This window comes from Pollicipes pollicipes, unplaced genomic scaffold (genome assembly GCF_011947565.3).
Source record: "Pollicipes pollicipes isolate AB1234 unplaced genomic scaffold, Ppol_2.1 Scaffold_3447;HRSCAF=4054_pilon_pilon_pilon, whole genome shotgun sequence".
Taxonomy (NCBI): domain Eukaryota; kingdom Metazoa; phylum Arthropoda; class Thecostraca; order Pollicipedomorpha; family Pollicipedidae; genus Pollicipes; species Pollicipes pollicipes.
The window spans coordinates 16418955-16438189 of NW_023596297.1; the positions used below are offsets into that span (position 1 = coordinate 16418955).

The 19235-nt window shown below is 49.1% G+C and overlaps 1 protein-coding gene across 3 annotated transcripts; it reads right to left on the minus strand.

Annotated features, from left to right (window-relative positions):
- Positions 1-1648: 1648 nt before the first annotated feature.
- LOC119091686 (arylsulfatase B) lies at positions 1649-18225 on the minus strand (the record flags this gene model as incomplete). Of its 3 annotated transcripts, XR_005093428.1 has the most annotated exon segments (11): positions 1649-2284; positions 2399-2900; positions 3252-3422; positions 3679-3833; positions 8631-8766; positions 10773-10930; positions 12397-12649; positions 16511-16604; positions 17235-17367; positions 17470-17629; positions 18094-18225. XR_005093428.1 is itself a non-coding variant. In XM_037214504.1 (10 exon segments), coding segments are annotated over 10 exon segments (1653 nt in total), but the record flags the coding sequence as incomplete, so codon positions are not given.
- Between the last annotated feature and the right edge of the window lie 1010 nt (positions 18226-19235).

Here is a 19235-nt window from a genome sequence, read left to right on the forward strand (position 1 = left end):
GCACAACGTGGGTGGGGAAATGAGGTGTTGCTGCAGAGTGCCATGCACTCCCTCGAAATCGGTCGTCGTGAACTACAGTGGTGTTAGTCAACGTGGGCCAAATTGGTCATTAGGTGGATCAGATGCCCACCCAAAAATGCAAATTGACACTTGGCGCTTTTTTACCCCTAGGATTCCCAAATTGGCTTGAAACTTATGCTTGAAATGGAGGCCGTGTTCCTTGATATTGAATTTTACCCTGAAGGGTGACCTTGAGAGGTTAGGACATTTTCACGGACGCTAATTTGTGTGTTGGAGACGATTATGATGCTTGCGATCTGATATCAACTGGTATTTTTGGGCAGAGTGAAGCTCACCGCCATTTGATCCTAAATTTGACTTCGAAGGTCGTAAGGTGCAGCAAAACAGACATCAGATTCGTTGTTTCAGATTCGTGCCATGATGGCCACTTGATGCGTTTACATTGAAATTTGAAGTCGTCGCTAAGTGGATCGCGAAATAAGCTCCAAATGTCACAACCGTGCGAGCGGTGACCGGCGATTCCGCCCGCCGCGCGCGGCTGACCGACGCTACTACACAGAATCTTACATCCAAGTGGATTCTCGAATCGTACAAAATTACACACCAATGCACTTGTCATAGAACACGGAGCACCACTGCGTAGGGGTTGTGTCGCTACGGGGCTTGGCCTCGTACATATGGGCATGCATATCTGAAGTAAGATTTTCAGGAAAATGTAACCTTTGATCGGACAAAATGGGGCCAATTATTGATCTGGTAACGCAAAGCTTATCATCAGTCGCGAGATCTCGTTGACACCAATTAACGGGTGTTTTCCGCAATGTTCTATCTTTCTTGGTTTGAAGACGGTAGAGGAGGGGGGGGGGGGGGAGGAGTCGCATCGACCTCCTGCCACCACAAGTCCGCGCCATGAAAAACGGCGAATCAGGGTGAGGGTTCAGGGTGAGCTCATGACGAAAAGGATCATAACGTATGCAGCAACATAGAAGCCGGAGCTTTTTGCATATGAAAAGCGATAGAGCCTACTAAAACAAATCCTTTATAAACAGAAAACTGATGGAAAAACGGTTTGTAAACTTCTACAAATACAGAACAACTGATATCAAGGAAATTCTAGAAATACAGAACGACTGATATCAAGTAAATTTCAGAAATACAAAACAACTGAACATATGCCAAATCTTCTACCAAATTCCGTGAATTTCGACCAAATTCCTGCGAAATCGCTCAGCATCTAGCGCACACCTCTTGACTCGAGGAAAGGGCGGCTCCCTTGGCCATTCCCTTTGCTACGCCTCCGCTACGGTACCCGTGAAACTTTTCACGCACGCTGAGCAATAGTGTTCGTGGAATAGTGGCTTAAGCCCGCGCCTTTTTATATGCGGTGCCGGTGAAGCGTTTGCAGATATCGACGCAATTAGTTTGGCAGTTGTTTCTTTCCGCGCAGTGCCACAGAGGTATGCGAAATACCTTCCGGAGTCGCGTAGGCAGCTTTTCCGCACGCTCTCTCCCCTTAATCCGTGGCCGCCATTTGCAAAGCATTCCGGGGCCCCTCTTGAAGACATAGATGCTTCTGTTGCTGATGTTTTCCCGGTAATGATCATCGCCGTAATTGAAACAAAATGTGCACCGTAATGATTAGATTGTTCCATGCTACGATTCCATCGTCGCCCATATTCGTGGAATGGCTGATTCGCTGCTGTCACCGGAGGTGGGTGTACATATGATGCAAACATGTAAAGATAGACCGGAAACGCATGAAGAAATGCGAGAATCGCCTTTCCGTTAAGAAAGACTGCAAGAAAAACTGCGTGTATGTGCGAAGTCGCGTTACACGAGTGGGGTAAGTCATGCTGTGATTGTTTAGGAGATGGCACAATTAGTACGCACGCTTTCAGTTGTGATAGCAAAACTTAAGGCTGCTCTCGACGTTGCCCTAAACAGGATGAAAACGCCATACCTTCGTGGTAAAAACGCCCGCCCGTTTAGGAAGTCGTAGCTCGGCGCGTTTACAGTAACTTGGTTGGAAACCACCAAAGTGCTACTTATCCACGATGCAATGGCGCAGGTGGCGTCGTATTCCTTCCTCAGCCTTTTTGCGCAGAGCTGTTTTTGCCAAAAAAGTCGAGCTTTTGCTCAATACTCTTTCATAACACGCGTCCTGCGGCTCATAATCACAGACAGGGCATGATTATTCAGGCGCCACACCGCCTACAAATGGTTCCGCCCTCAACCCACCGATATCCAATTAAATTACCACTACCTTCGCCATTCAGTAAAGCATTACATTCTCGCTATGCTTCGGATATTCAGGCGCCACACCGCCTACAAATGGTTCCGCCCTCAACCCACCGATATCCAATTAAATTACCACTACCTTCGCCATTCAGTAAAGCATTACATTCTCGCTATGCTTCGTGGCATCTTTTGGATATACGCTATACAAGGAGCTCAGCCGTCACACAAGGCAACAGGCAGGTTTTATCAAGGCTCGCACTCGGAGCAACGAGTATCAAAGCCACCCCGCCCTCCGCGACACCGACCTTGCTCCATGTCACAGCCTCGTCGCTTTAGCCTGACACTCCGGCAGCGGCCTTAGGCTGTGCCGGTCACTCCTAGGGCAGGGGTGGGTGCACGAGATCGCCCCAGTTGACCCAGGCATAGCCCCAGTTCTTGGGGTTGGCTCGCGGGTCGACTGGCTTGTTGCGGGGCGGCACCATGCCGCGCTGGAACTCCTCCATGCGGCGGCGCAGTTTGCTCGTGACGGCCGGCATGGCCGCCGACAGGTCGCTGTACTCGCACGGGTCCCGCAGCAGGTCGAACAGGCAGGCGGTCTTCAGGCACGTGCGCCGCGGTGACGGCTTCTTCTGGCACGTGATCTGGCGGCGGGCGGTGGACGTGACAGTGCGACGCGAACGGCGCGAGCCAGCTGCTCACGTGGCGTCACATGGTGCACGTGCCATGGGTCAAAGGCGGGGACGATCGGCCCAGACGAGGAATCAGCGTGGTGCAAGACTGACAATAAACGGTGAGCAAACAAATATTCTGTGACAACGCTATACCGTGCAATTTCCGCGCCTGTCCGTCCATTTCATCGCACCGAAAGTATTTTGCAGTGGGTTATTTTTTTCGCTTTTGTTTACGTGCTTGCCATGGGAGGTCTGCACGACGTGGTTTGCATCGGTCCATGTTTGCTGAACTACTCGGGTCAATACACAGACGACACTCACGCTCTGCTGGCTCCTCAGCGTTTTCCACTGGTCCTCGGTGACCGACATGTTCATCTGGCGCATGGCGCGGCCGGCGTGAGACGTGCTCATCAGCTGGTAGAGATCATACCGGGTGTCGTTCCTGCCGGATGGGCCGAACCAGCCGCTCCAACCCTCGTTCAGGCTTGAGCCCTGCGGCGGCCGGAGTCGTCAGCAGCCCTGCCCGGTGCTGCCGGGTGACGGTGGACTGCGTAGCGGAAGCGGTCCGGGGCTAAACTTAACGGGCTGCCTTTCAGTCGGTGCTATCCAAAGCGTCAGCCAAATGATTGGTTGTAGCACTGCGACGCGACGCAATGTCGTGAAGGGTAGGGTAAACACTCTCGCCCCTTTCACCGACTGAGTATGCTTCACGCTTGAATGTGGCTGTACGTGCATTTCCAGGACTCACCTCAATAAATTTAAAGTTGCCTTCGATCAATGCCCGGTATCCCGTGCTAGGCTCAATGTTAAGTAGAATTTCCTTTCTGGGCGACGGGAGCTTGTTGGATAATGCACTCCACATGTCAATGCCATCGATATCGCCGAGAGTGCCTGGATCACCACCTGGGAATACAAGTTTGAAATTATCGGTAGAAAGATGCCCGGAGCTTTCAAGAAATGTCGCCAAGGCTTAAATTCAACCAGCCAACAACAAATCCAACTCGCCAAATTAAATACCACTAAGATAACATTGACACGAAAGTGTATACCCCTCGCAGTTAAAAACCTGAAATCCGACTATGCACGTTTCAGCTTGGATCATCTCAGCCACATCGCTGGATGACGGAGATTATGAGGATCTCAATCCATCTGTTGCGACCATGTGTCAGTTGACATTTCAAAACATGATGAGGGAGTTATCGTTTTAGGCCGCCATGCTTATAAAGCGCAGTGAGCATCCGATGATAGCGAGTCTGGCAGTTCATGCGACTATTTTTGACTTCGCAACTTTTCTTTGAAACTGATATGTATCGTATTGTCTTCAGGGAGGTGATGTGAATTGTAATGTAAATATTTCGTCCGCTTAATTTCACATTATTTCTGACACATATACCAATCTGTTGTTTTTACTTAGTTATATAGTTGACAAAGATGGCTTAAAGATGTGACTGATTATAACACAAAGATAATGACTAAAGATGACTGAGTGCCTTTTCAGTGCTGTTGTATACTATTTCATTAAAAGATAGCCGCTACGCCTATGTCAAATAAAACCTCCTTCCTAATTGAACATCACATAGGAATGTGTTACATAGTACGAATCTATCCTGACCTCATAGATAGGGCAGTAGTAATAGCCGTATTCCTCAGAGAAAAATCCGGAGAAAAGAGATATAGTTGGGTTGATATTTCGGCAGCATGACTTTATCGAAACAATATCAAAAGTGAATTCAAAATTGCCAGCCGATGATTCTACTCGATTTTTGAGGTTTTTTCAAGAGCAAGCCGCGGTTTTTACGGGACACCAACATTCAGGGGATAAAAAAAGAGCGATTGTCAGCCACTAACACGATACAGTGCCTGTCTAAGAATCAGATTACGTCAACATACATGTACATGGAAACGAATGCAAGCGAACAGGCATCACGCATCGCGCTTCATTCAAACATGCAAGCGAGTTGAAGTTAACTGGCATCACACATCGCGCATCAATTATACATGCAAGCGATTTCAACTGGACAGGCATCGCTCATCACACGTCAGGCATCACTTATGCATGTAAACGATTTTAAGCTAACACACATCACACACAAAGGCACATATCACTCTCACATAATCGGCCATAATGAGCCCTGTACGCTAAGATTTGGTCGCCGACTTTTTATAAGAAAAGATTCACTTATTTTCCTGTTTGGGTGGTCCTTTGCTCTGTAGATGACTTTGATCTCGAAAAAGGGCATTGGATCCATACCTCCCTCGATTTCAGCCTGAGCGTGTTTTGCCCAAAGTGGTCACCGAAAGGGGTAATAAGGTAAAGGGGTATTAGGGGTAGAGGTAAGGGGTAACAGGCAGTGATGCCTGACGCGCGATGTGCGATGCCCGCCCAATTGAAACTGCTTGCATGTGTAATTGATGCGCGATGTGTGATGCCAGCTTGCTTCAACTCGTTTGCATGCTTGAATGAAGCGTGATGCGTGGTGCCTATTTGCTTGAATTCATTTGCATGCAACGTATGTTCGCGTGTTCTAATTCTTAGATAGGCACTGTATCGTGTTAATGGCTGGCAATCGCTTTTTATTTTGTTCCCTGAATGTTGGTGTTCTGTAAAAACTGTGGCTTGCTGTTAAAAAACCTAAAAAAATTGTCGAAATATCCAACGCCCTGTAACAACGAAACACCCACCAGACTATATATCCATTCTTCTCGTTTTTTCCGACGAATAGTGGTATTACTACTGCCTTATCTATAAGAACAACGTTCCTCGTTAATGCACTAAACAACTTACGTAATTCTATCCTGAACTCTGATAACGCTCGTGGAATTGCATGAGAAGTTTTCGTTTTATATTGACTCTAGTTGCGTGCATTATCAGTTCTGTTTTAAAAGAACGGTCAAAAATTCACACACTTAAAAGATTGGAAATCATTTGCTGTCGTAAAGTAGCATGAATCATGCCACTTACTTGCAGTTTATGTATCATACAGGCCAACGCCTATTTACGACGCCTGTTTAAGACCGACCGACGAGCCTGCCGTCATTCGTTTATCGGTGCTGTGCTGACCACGTCGCGCCGAGCCATCACTGACCCAATCAGGCAGCGACCCTCGGCGGAAAGCCTTGCTTTGCTCAATAGAGAGCGTTTGCTGATGATTATTGAGACAAAGCGCTTGCGTGAAACGCCTATTGATGATCTGCGACAGGGTGCGTGCCACTCAAGGCGCAGCTTCAGTAGCAGCACGCCGTCGGCCACCAGGTCGAGGTCAGTGCATCACCGACGAGCAGCACATCGCAGACCGACAGTGGGGCGGCCCGGCGGCGCGCGGCTCATGCATGCGCAACTCCGTTCTGGACCGTGGACCGTTCTGGCCAAATGATGTCGCCGTTTGCTGGGGCCTCGTCAAGTTCCTGTCAGGATCCGACACACTTATCATAGTGTGATGGATTAGAACAGATAATTTGGTAAAGCCCTTCTGACGACGACGACGGGCGTTGGGGCAGAAATCCTTCCTCCAAATGTTGCCAGGTTGAGTAAAAAAAAAAAAAACTGGTGCAACGCGTAAGTACATTAACTCTTGCTTAAAATTCTATGGAGTGAGAAGCCTAGGGATCTGTGGAGTTACATGTTAGAGATAGAAAACAAAGCTTCTTATGGAAGGTCGGCTGTCAAATTCTGAAAATTCGAGTTGTGAATTATGACTATATGAACCGACCAGGTTATCCTTTAGGTATGCGGTGCCGCATCAGATGTAAACATTTCAAAGACGTTTACACAAGTAGCTAGTAATAACAAAATTGGTGAACAGACTCTACTCCTTGATGTTCATGCGACTTGCAGTGTATATAATGTCCAAAATGCTCTCAGTGTGCTGTATATATGTCATACGACCAGCGGCAGACCACTGCGCATCAACGCCCTGCTTTGCTCTGCTGCGAACGCTGCTCTGCGTCAAAATTGAGACCGATGATCGCAATTTCCCACAAAAAATTGAACGCAACCAATGCATTTTTGAGGTATTTAAATAGTTGTGGACATTAAGCGACGGACCATATATGACCGCTCCATTTCATTCCGCGATCGACACAGCCCCACCCAGCGTTTAACACAAGTATGCGCGTAAAGCTGCCAAGATAGAGGCTGGTCGCACTTCCGCAAAACGCGCACAGTATATGAATAGTACCAAAATCATACGGCGACCACGTTAAATTCAACGAAGAGTCCGAAAACTCGTGCACAAATGTCAGAGACAACTACAAGGAAGAAAGGTTTACCAGACGACCGCACGTGTGCCACGAGACAGCTAATGCTTCTTTGTCACGACAAGCATGCGTCCTCCGTCCAAGCATCCGTCCTAGCAGTGGTACGTAAGCACCACAAAGTGCGCAAAATGTGGCGGCTGCAGCTCAGTGCGTTGTCGACTCGGTCCACTCAATGACGAAACAGAGACACCGATGGCGCTCAAATGCTCCAAAAGTCCAATTAACAAATATAGGTGGTACGCCGCAGGTTCGACGGCAGTTACGCACGAGCACAAATACGCATGCATGCGCTACGCTTTCACATGAATACCTGCAGGAAGTTTTCTCGCAAAAGTGTACGCGCCTGTACAGTCTTTGTGAACACCAAACACGGCGCCAGGTTTGACACCTCTGGCGCCTTCCGCTATCGGCACGGCCGTCACCATGTGGGAGAGGCATGCGTGTATATGTACGTGTGTATGCAACTCGTATGCAACACCCATATCGATCAAATCAAAATTCACCGCCCCGGCCCTCGTTGAAGAGTAATGGTCAAGAGCTCGTGACGTTTACATGTGCTGCGCTAGCCCGTTGGCACCCTGCACTCAGCACAACCCGCTTTATTGGATAGTCCTGTCACCCTGCTGTTACGCTACACCAAAAATACAGCCATCCCGTAGCTCAGGCACGGGTTGAAGATGGCTGAAATGAGAGAGGTGAAACGTGCTGGCGAGAGCATCCGGCGCACGAGCCACCGACCTCTCCACTTTTGGCGACGACGGATCTCCCCACGGACAGTTCACCCACGTGTCAAAGTTAGCACTTGCAGCAAAAAAGAGTGTGTTTCAAGTTTTATGGGATTTTGAACTCAAAAAGCCATCTTGACGAACTTAAATACGTAGGTATATAAGCATATTATAAGTATATTATGCACATAAGTACATAAGTAGATCACAAGTATACTACATACGTAAGTATATAAGTATATTATAAGTATTTTATATACGTAAGTATATAAGTATACCAAGAGCAATAAGCGAGCGTGTTTCGTCCTTTCTAGTGCTTGCTTCAATATCTTTAAATGCAAAATATTCCCTTTAAGCGTGACGTCTCGAAAATATCGCGGTCAGAAACGGAGCACGTACCTGACCGGGGCAATTGACGCAAGTCGTGAGTCAGAACGCATTAAGATCCTGGATCATGTCAGCAGGTATGTTATAGATTAACGCGACCTTTTGTGCTTCATTTCTGAGGTGTGGCAAGGTTCTGGTCAGGAATCTGGGTCCAGCATTTCGCAATAGTCGAGTTCGGGTTCGATTCACATGGCAGCACCCCGGCCTATGAGTCAGTGTCCGCACGCATAAATTTGTCACTCTGAGCCTGAGTCGGATTGGGCTTTGAGGTGAGTCGCGTCATTCCGGAGCGAGCCGAGTCGGCGACCCCACACTCTGCGGTCAGACTCACCCGCCGCCGAGAGCAGGGTCGGCAGCAGGTCGGTGATATGCATCAGGTTGCTGGACACATACGAGCGCTGCTTCAGCAGCGGGCTCCACACGAAGCCGGCTCCGCGGACGCCTCCCTCCCACAGCAGGCTCTTCACCTGCCGACCAGCGAGGGATGAGTGGCCGCTGTCTCCGTACTGGTCCATGTTGCCGGCTTAGGCGCGCAGCCCCCGCCAGTTTTCACGTGCCCGGCGCATGGCGGGTGTGCAGTCACAGAGCATAGGATGTTACGGCAGCTGTGCACCAACGGAGGTGGCTTGCACGCGGCCGATCCTGCGTGGACCTGGCTCGAAAGTAAAAAAAATAAATGTCATCTATAGACCATAGAAGATGTTGTGCCATGCACAGCACAGCAAACATGGATGCACAGACATCACTGGGTTTATTTTTCAGACGTTGTCGGGTATACTAACCCTGAGCGATGCTTGCGAAATCAAAAATGCAAGCACTCAAACAACATGCGGTTGCGGCCTCCGTGCTGTGTGGTAAAGATGCCGGACTCGTTACCCAGCGATACTGGGCATTTGTCACAAAGCGCCCTTCCTCCACCCCCACCCATGGCGTAGCCCAACTGATGTGAAAAAGCCAAGCTGCAACTGGCCATCGACGGTCACACCAGGCCCGGGATAGGGCAGCCGTGATGCTGCACCGCACGACACGTGATGCTTGTCGTAAATGAAACATGCCCTCCGCGGTCCCGTTTGACCAAAGGGTAGAGGCTTCACTTCACATTTTCATGACTGTTGTGTCTAGGTTCAGCCTTGATATTTTACAAAAATGAAGCAGTGACAGTAAACAATTTTCAGGACGTGCGAAGAAAAACACCACCAGCTTTGAATACAACTAAGAAGGCAATGTGGACGGCCACTATGGCCACGCATGCTTAGCAGGCACTCTGAAGTCAAAGCCGCTCATCCGAACAATTTGGAATAAGTTAGAAATATAATACTTAAATATTTATGTCAGAGTTCTGAAAGAACTAGGTACCTTCGTGCTAGCCACTTGCAACCAAACTACCGGATAAATCTTTAAAAAATGCAGTAGCCAGTAACTGCGCCTTGCTACTCTCCGCAAATCATCTCACTGCGTATCAGCCATATTTACAACAGACACCATTCGACAGATTCACTGGCCGGTTGCAAGGGAACCCGCTCAGAAATCTCACCATTGGCGGTGTGGAGGCAACCACGGTAACTAGACGACTTATTTCAAAAGGGCTGCTATCACTCACCATGCGAATCAAAGACATGCAAACACGCACGCACGCACGCACGCACGCACGCACGCATGCATGCGTGCACACCCACACACGTATGCACACAAGCGCGCACGCACACAATCTCACAGTTCCTACGTCAGTGTCGACGCTATCGTCGTGCGGGACGTTTCGGGGCTGTGAGAAGCCGGTCACGACAGTGGCCCTCGGGCGGTGACTGCCGAGTCCCAGGGGTCAAAGGCCCTCGCCAGTTGAGAGCACATCGTGCGTTTGAGCACAGCCCAGTTCGACCGACCACCGACATCGGCGTCGGCAAAGACGGCGCGCCGGCGGCAGATGAAGGGGAACTTTGACCACCGCCCATCGCGAGTTCATTCGTAATTGATATAAGGTATTTTCGGATCTCCTCTATCTCCCCTCTCCACGCGGCGCGCTATAGCCTTCGGCCTTCATCCTAACCTCAGAAATGCTAACAACGGCCCAGGATAAAAATTGCGCGACCCGCTCTTCACCTGCGTTAGAAGGCCACCGGGCTTTAATGTTTCAGATGCGAATTATTTGTCACTAGAAATGCTATTCTCTCACGGATCGCTCTGCGTTTCGCCACGCCCCCTTTAGCAGGGCCGAAATTAAACAAAGCATTTCGGAGGCCAATAACACTCGGATTCTATTTCGTGGCAAGCTTATTCGGGGAAGTCCTGCGTGTGGGGAAAAATGAAAGAGATATTCAGATGGTTTAATTAGTTTGCTTTACAACCCTCTGCAATGTCACTTACCTTATCATTGACGTTACTAATGCAACAGCCGTGCAGGCTGAGTGCTAAACCATAATAACTCAGCTCTCGGCGGCCACAGATCGAGCTGGCGTCAGATCACAGATCAGCTCACCCCCCTCAGTGGCCAGTTGGAGGCGGCGTTGAAGTCGAAGGAGGCGGCCGGCCCGCCGTTGTCAGTGGTGAACACGATGACGCTGTTGTCCAGCATGCCGGTCTCGTGCAGCGCGGCCGTCACCTGGCCCACCGACTCGTCCAACTTCGACAGCATTCCTGCAGGAGGCCACGGATGCGACGGCTCGCTTCATCAATGTCTCATGCGGCTAGTGCACACGAACACGATAATGTCGCAAGGCCTGCCGCTGCAGATGCCGGGCAACCGGTGCGACAGCGCGGGCGTGAGCCGGTGTTTTGGAAACCTAATGCGTGGGATTCCGAGGCTGCGAAGGTTCTCGATCGGAAGTTCAGCATGTCACTTTTGCGATCTCCAATCCCTGCAGGTCGCCAACGCTCCTTGACAACTGGATACCAGTACTGGTAACCGTGACAGTTTCAAAATTCCGAAAAATAAATAAGCCCCGAGCCTAACAAGGTGCATATTAATTACGTCTAGACAACGCTGAGAGGATGTTAGGACTTAAGCTGCCAGAGCCAATTGGTGCTTCCGCCCCTCGAATAATTTGGAAGCTGCACAAATGCAGATGCTTCAATGCACTGACGCGACCAGCCCGTAACCACATGCCGTGCTTTCTATTACACACATTGCACTGGACTATTTCCATCTTTCACGCTGCGGTATGTGAAAAGCTGCAATTCTTGCGTTGCCTGAGTCACCTCTAAGCCTTGGGTAGCAATCACTGTCCACAATTGTGCGTATCCTTAACAATGTACGGCAGGTCATATATATATATATATATATATATATATATATATATATATATATATATATATATACACACATACGGTATATGTATGGAGAATACGTACGGAGAATACGGAAATACGCTCTTGGAGAATATGCGTGCACCCATATTTTCCCACTCGACACAATATGTGAAATGATTTCAGTGTCCGACAAAATGCCAAATATATGCATATATATATATATATATATATATATATATATATATATATATATATATATATATGTATATGTACGCATTAAATATGCATATGCATATATATATATATATATATATATATATATATATGCATGAATGTATATATCTAATCTATACACATGTCCATACATATGTATATATGTATGTGTGTGTGCAGCGTGTGGTCCGACTATGTACATATCTAGGTGCACCGCACTCTGCACACACACACACACACACACACACACACACACACACACACACACACACACACACACACACACACACACACACACACACACACACACACACACACACACACACACACACACACACACACACACACACACACACACACACACACACACACACACACACACACACACACACACACACACACACACACACACACACACACACACACACACACACACACACACACACACCACACACACACACACACACACACACACACACACACACACACACACACATACACACACACACACACACACACACACACATACACACACACACACACACACACACACACACACACACACACACACACACACACACACACACACACACACACACACACGGACATCACAAGGTCGAGCGGCGATGAGACGTGTATACCGGCGAAGCGTCTCCTGTTGCCGTCGGCAATGTGGGAGAACTTGTCGATGGAGGCGGCCGGTGCCTGCAGCGGCTCGTACTCGTTGGCCGAGTGCACCGCCAGGTGCGCCAGGTAGAGGAACATCGGCCGCGAGGCGTTGTGCGCCACAATCTTCTCCACGGCCTTTTGCGTGAACAGGTCGGTGGAGTACTGGCCGAACGCGCCGCGCGCCTCCTCCATGTCGCGGCGCAGGTCGTAACCCCAGTAGCCGTGCTGCAGGCACGGTCGCGGCGTCGTCAGTGGCCGGCGCGCGGGCGCCAGGCGCCGAGTGCGCCACGTGTCTCTTGTCTACGGGTCTTGGAGAATACGCGTGCAACGATATGTTCCGACTCGACACGATATGTGAAATGATTTCAGTGTCCGACAAAATGCCAAGAGTGACATGGTAATGTGCTTAAGTGCTTTAATCACAAGTTGTCCAATGCGGGAGCGAGTGACATGCCGACATTTGCCTATATTTTAATGGCGCACCAACAACCACTCAGCGCTTCATGGCCATGCACGTGAAAACACATGATATGGAGCAAGATGCATTGGTTACGAGGCAATCGTGCAATATTTCAGCACGCACCCAGTGTTAGTTGTTAGGCCAGATGCGACAGCAACATTAAATGCATAATGATGCAAATGACATGATAATGCGCTTAAGTGCATGTCACGCTGTGACCGCTTGCTGAGTGCAATAGATTTCACACACACTGAATGCAGGAACCTGTTGAATGTGTTGACAAATGTTGAACAAGGTGGTTTTGTATGGAATGCATGCGCGGGCGTTTGCGTTTTGAAATACACGCTTAGATCAGCAAATAGCCCATCTAAATATCTATGCTTACAATCCTTATTCATTCGAGCATTCATCCTTTTATTTGATTCAATAATTTTACTCGGTTTATCTCCGGCAAAACCCAATGAACTATTTGCGCTCATTTGGTTTAAGCAGTGAAATCCGTACTTTCTTATGTAGGCTCATACCGATGTTTTTCTTTCGGGTTGATGTCCACATGCCGGGTGATGGTAGTGGCTCGGGAGAGGTCCAGGATACTGCATGAGCGCATTTCGGCCAATGGCCCGCTCCAGTGTCTTTTCTGTCGGTTAGCGAAAGCAGATTGCCAAAAGTTCTTGAGATCACGGTGTAGTGCTGTCCGAAGTGACCTGGTGATGGGGGTGCGGTTCAAAGTGAGCTGGTGATAGTGGTGCGGTCCGTAGTAAGCTGGTGATGGTGGTGCGGTCCAGAGTGAGCTGATGATAGTGTGGTCCGGAGTAAGCTGGTGATAGTGGTGCGGTCCAGAGTGAGCTGGTGACAGTGGTGCGATCTGGGGTGAGCTAGTAATAGTGGTGTGAACTAGGGTGAGCTGGTGATGGTGGTGCGATCTAGGGTGAGACGGTGACAGGGGCGCGATCTAGGATGAGCTGGTGATAGTGTTGGAGTGAAGAGTGAGTTGGTGATAGTGGTGTGGTCTGGGTACTCGGCATTACCTCCACGACACAACACCGGGACTCTCCCCGGCGTCACTCACATGACAGGACACAGGCGGCTGGGCCATCAAACCATGACATGTACACAGTCGCCTCGCTCCCCTCCCCCACTCCCCACATCCAGCCGCCGCCTCTTCCCCAGTAAAAAGCCGTCTTCTTGTCATACTCAGACGATGTGTTGGTCCTAATTGGTCTCTAAGCCCATCCGACACGATGCATTCAAGCGCCATCTTCTGAGGAATCTGCACTGCTGCGATGTAGCTGGTGACAGCAAATATGTGACGACAATGCCTGTTTAGGCGAGAGAAGCTGTTTGATGAGTTTCAGTGCTTCACGTGTACGCTCAGATTGGGTGAGCGTTTTCCGTCCACGTACCACATACGGAATTTGGTTCATGTGCATTGGGTGAGGATTCAAAGTGAGTTAGTTAATGATATATATATATATATATATATATATATATATATATATATATATATATATATATATGCGTACAATGATAATAATATAACAGTATATACACACCATAGAGTTAGCTAGACAGGTAAGAAGATGTAAAACTCACCGCAAGGTAGGATAAGCGCGTGCACATGTATGAACATCGTACCATTCGAATAAACAAGTGCAAACAGAATCATTATGACGGTTGTAAGCGAATAGGGAAGACGCTTGTATGCTTGTGTAATCCCTTGCACATTTAGATCTGAGTTTTAGCTGATGGACGCATTTCTAATACAGGCGTGTGGTACGTTTCCCTACCATTTATTTCGATTATATGTGCCCTTTTAATGCAATGTAGGAGAGAGATATGTGGTATGTAGGAGGAGGAGAGATGCTACTTGATCGTCATACTCGTGATCATAACCACAGCTTGCCGCGATGAGTTTCGCCAATATAACCAGTGTTAGATCGTTTAACCAATACCTCTCGCATTTTGAAAGTTGAAAATTGTCAGTATGAGAGCACAGAACTAAAAGTGGCGAAAAACCAGGAGCTGAAGATAGTGGCTGTTATTGCTCGCATTAACTTAACATTAACCTTGCTTACATAGCATTAACATTAACCTTACTTACATGAACAATACTATTTGGCTATGTCGAGGCATGACCCATCAAAACATTCAAATGCCTGAGGAAAGGCAACAAACAAACCTCTCTGCATATTACGGTTGAGAACTACCATCACCAGCCACATGTTGCGTGCATATTGATGAGCAATGTGTGTCATCTATCTCAGGCCATGCGTACTTTTGATGTGGCTGTTCTTTTTTCCAGCTATTGGCCCGAGGTTGGACGCTAATTACTAGGTTGCACAGTGCTCCTGGTATTTGATCCACTGCGTGCGCACAGTGCACTACTTGACCTAACAGCCGTGCATGTGTTGCAAGATCTGCAATCCCTCCGTTAGTTCTTAGTAAACGGTCTCTCGGATATACTCACCCTCACACACACGTGGTCAAAGTAATCCTCCCGGCCAGTCCAGTATCCAAAAAAGCTGTTGAAGCCACGGAAAGTAGGTGTGTACGCTTTCCTGCGGAAAAAGGTTTACTGTATAGATTTTGTGAAGCATGTGCGTGCGTGTGTGTGTGTGTGTGTGTGTGTGTGTGTGTGTGTGTGTGTGTGTGTGTGTGTGTGTGTGTGTGTGTGTGTGTGTGTGTGTGTGTGTGTGTGTGTGTGTGTGTGTGTGTGTGTGTGTGTGTGTTGTGTGTGTGTGTGTGTGTGCGTACGTGTGTGGGTGCGTGTGCGTGCCTTATTTTTAAATTAAATGGCAAACGCTGACTCGGAATGGCACGTGAGCTTCGAGGTTGCCTCAACTGCATTCGTCAATTGTGTGTAATGGTCAGGTTAGGCGGCAAACTGCGACTTTTTATCCACCATTCATGCACATGCAAAAACAGCCAACGCAGACGGCCAGCGGCTTAAAGCCCGCAGTACTCTGAGAAAAATATGCTTGTGACTTATATCAACATGAAGTCCGACGTCGCATGAGCCCATCCCTCGAATAGCTTCATAAGCTCGATTAGGGAACGTGCCGTTCACCGCCTGCTATGACGTCTTGCTGTTTGCGACATTCTAAGATTAAGATGCAACGTATTTAAAATCAAGTTAATGTCTCCAATGAAGCGGGTGTGCTCAGCTGTTAAAAAAAAAAAAAAACGGGGCGGGGCTATGAGCACGCTACCACAAGTGCTGTCCTCTTCAGCTCAGCTTCGTTATCACATTATCAGGCATGACTTTCCAGAATAATCCTTTATCGCTCCTTTACGTTACTGAGCCACACATGTTACATGATATGATGCACAGAAAAAAAAATTCGTCGGAAACTAGAGCAGAAGCTTTTTACGAATGCTGGTGACAAGCGCCAAATGGATCTGTCTGCTGTTCTCCCAACAGGAGCAGACAGCAGATATGCTTTGCTCGAGGGAACACTGAGAGCTCCACCCACGAAATATATGCAGTGGTGGCGTGCTACAGCAAGATGCACTGTTGGCAGAGCCGAGTGGTTCGAGACAGCCAGAACGTGCCACCCCATGCCGATACGCGCGAGAAGGATCGCGAGGAAGAAGCGAAGTTCACTTCGCGAGCCGGAAATACTTGCCCGATCTTCATTCGTATGGTCGTAATAGTCTTTCTTCCCGCTCCAGTAACCGAAATGGGATTGAAATCCTCGCTGAGAGGGAGTGTAAGCTTTTCTATAATAGAAAATCACCTTCATGAATAACACAATAGGAATGCGTTGTACGCACGCGACTGTTACAGTAAAGCTTCTGGAATCAACCTGCTTTGTTCTTGTTTTAATATTCTGTCACTTGGACGGCATAATGCTTCATGACTTTGTTTTTAATTGCCATCACGAAACAGATATCTTAGGCCGAAAAAGCAATAGAATTCCACTACGGAAGACAATGCGCAATGTATGGGTTTATTCACAGGAAGTGGTGTTTTCTAAATTTATGACGGCACTCGAAAATAGACCAACCGCCCAAGTGACCAGCAGCATTGATTATGCATGGCGTATAGCGTTCCTGTACGTGTGCAAGTTCATTAAGCAGTTATTTAAGAAGCTGACATGTTCGCGGAAAGAATGAATGTGTAAAAAATCGCTGAACAGTGGTGCTTTCTAGAGTGATTCATTACTTAAATGCTGATCGAATGAGCAAACCGATTAAACCGAAGCAGTCCTGTCCATTTACCAGCACGTCAAGCCTAATCCTCTTTCAGCTACCAGATAACCGGATAAAAATGTGGTGACCTGACTAGGTCATCATCGGCCGAGCCTTCCACGGCTCTTGCCCTTCCAGTGCCAAGCAGCAACAGCTCACTTGTAACTGCCCAGGTGCCACTTGCCGACCGCGTGGGAGACGTATCCGAGCGCGTTCAGTCTCTGCGGCATCAGCGTCTCCTGCAGCGAGAGGCCGTACGGTTCGGCCGCCAGGATTACGTGCTCCTGCATGCCTGCCGGGGGCGGGCGCCGGGTCAGCCGCGTCCAGCTGGTGCCGCCGCCAGTAGGCGCGGACGGGCTGGGCGGCGCGCGGGAGCCCCGGCGGCGCGACTCACCCGTGTGGATGGGGTATTTGCCGGTCATGAGGGCCGAGCGCGACGGCGTGCAGACGGGCTGCACGTAATAGCGGTCCAGCGTGACGCCGCTGAAGGCCAGCGCGTCGATGTTGGGTGTCGGCACCTGGCCCGAGCCGTGAAAGCCCACGTCGTTCCAGCCCTGAGGCAGCCCCAACAGCTCTGTCAACGGCGGGAGCGGACGCTTTACGTGGCAAGATGCTCCTGCTCAGATACACTGGAAGTATTGTAGTGGACAAAGCCCTTCTTTGACAGCGCGCACGTCGATATTTTGCGGCCTTAAGCATCCCATGATTTCCCGGGCTTCTGCGCTGACACACATATAAGATCTGCTGCGTCCGAAATGTTGAAACCAGCTCGGTCGCGGAAACGCCCTGAAGTGAACCTGGACAATGCGGTCGGTCGCTATCACCTCTCGACGGACATTGGACGTGCCAGCCAACGCATGCCCTCCGGACATCCTCACGACTATGTGGCGACACCGCACACGCTACGCCGCCCACACTGCTCGCACTGCCTACGCTGCCCACACCGTCACTGCCGGCACTACCAGCACTGTCCACACCGCCCGCACTTCCCTGCCAGTCCACTACACTCCGGCCTCACCAGGTCATCGGCCACGATGATGATGATGTGTGGAGGCCGGTCGGCTCCGCTGCCCCTGTCGTGCCTGCGGCTCGCGGCTGCGGCGGCCGGCTGCTGGCACGAGCTCAGCATGCCCAGCGCGAGGCACAGCGCCTGCAGGTTGAGCCGCACGCTGATGGTCTGGTCAGCAACTGACCGACCAAATGTAAAGGCGACGGGCATCAGTCAGCGCGCACGCTTCACGTGGGGTATGTGTGCTAATGCGTGCGCGGAAGCATCGTAGCGACAAAGGTTCCTGCAGCAACCGCATGCCAATAAAACGGTTGGATTACCTGTGGCTATTCACAGGATTGTCTGAACTGGAGCCACACGGTTTTAACTTATAAAAACGCTGCGATGAGTTTCATGTGGACTTATTAGGGTAGGACAGAAAAATGGGTCTTTGGTTTCTGACCTGAGGCGAACCATTTTTAAACACAGGGAGCACATACGTGAACTTTAAGAGGGACTCATACATGCAAAAGCAAACTGTGGGGTCCAGAGGGAGGGGACATGAGGTCATGTCGGATTGGGTCCTAGTAAGGTTTTGGTGCCACGAAGGGACGCCAAACTCAGCAACTCATAACAACCGCCAAACAGCAACTCGTAAGCGACCCATTTCTAGGGCCTAAAACCTTACCTTAGGGCTTATATCTCAAATTGCTACTCTTCGGCGTTGCGAGAAAAGCTGTTCATCAGACTGGCATTCCTATTTTATACTTTAATGCCAGCGGATAACAACGCGAACAAGTAACCCATGCACGTACCTAGTGACTGACAAGTGACTTAGTCACGTTCTTGCGACATGCAGAAAATGTACGTGATAGATAATTTTCAGGAAAGCAGATCTTCACCACGCCGAAGTCGCGCGTGCAACCCACCAAAGAACCACGTATTCCGAGTAATTTTTACGTCTGATTGCAAGATAATGTTGCGTGCCGGCGGTGTAGTGCGTCTAATACCCCTCGCTTGTTGAATCTGTGACGCCGTTATTACTCATACGTCCCTAGCGTTCGAATTCCTCCGAATTCCGGGGATTCACCAGTTCGAATTGTACAATTTTCGTACTCTGTCAAACTGTTTAAAGCATGCAGCCTGCTGGCTTGTGTTCTATTCAAATTATT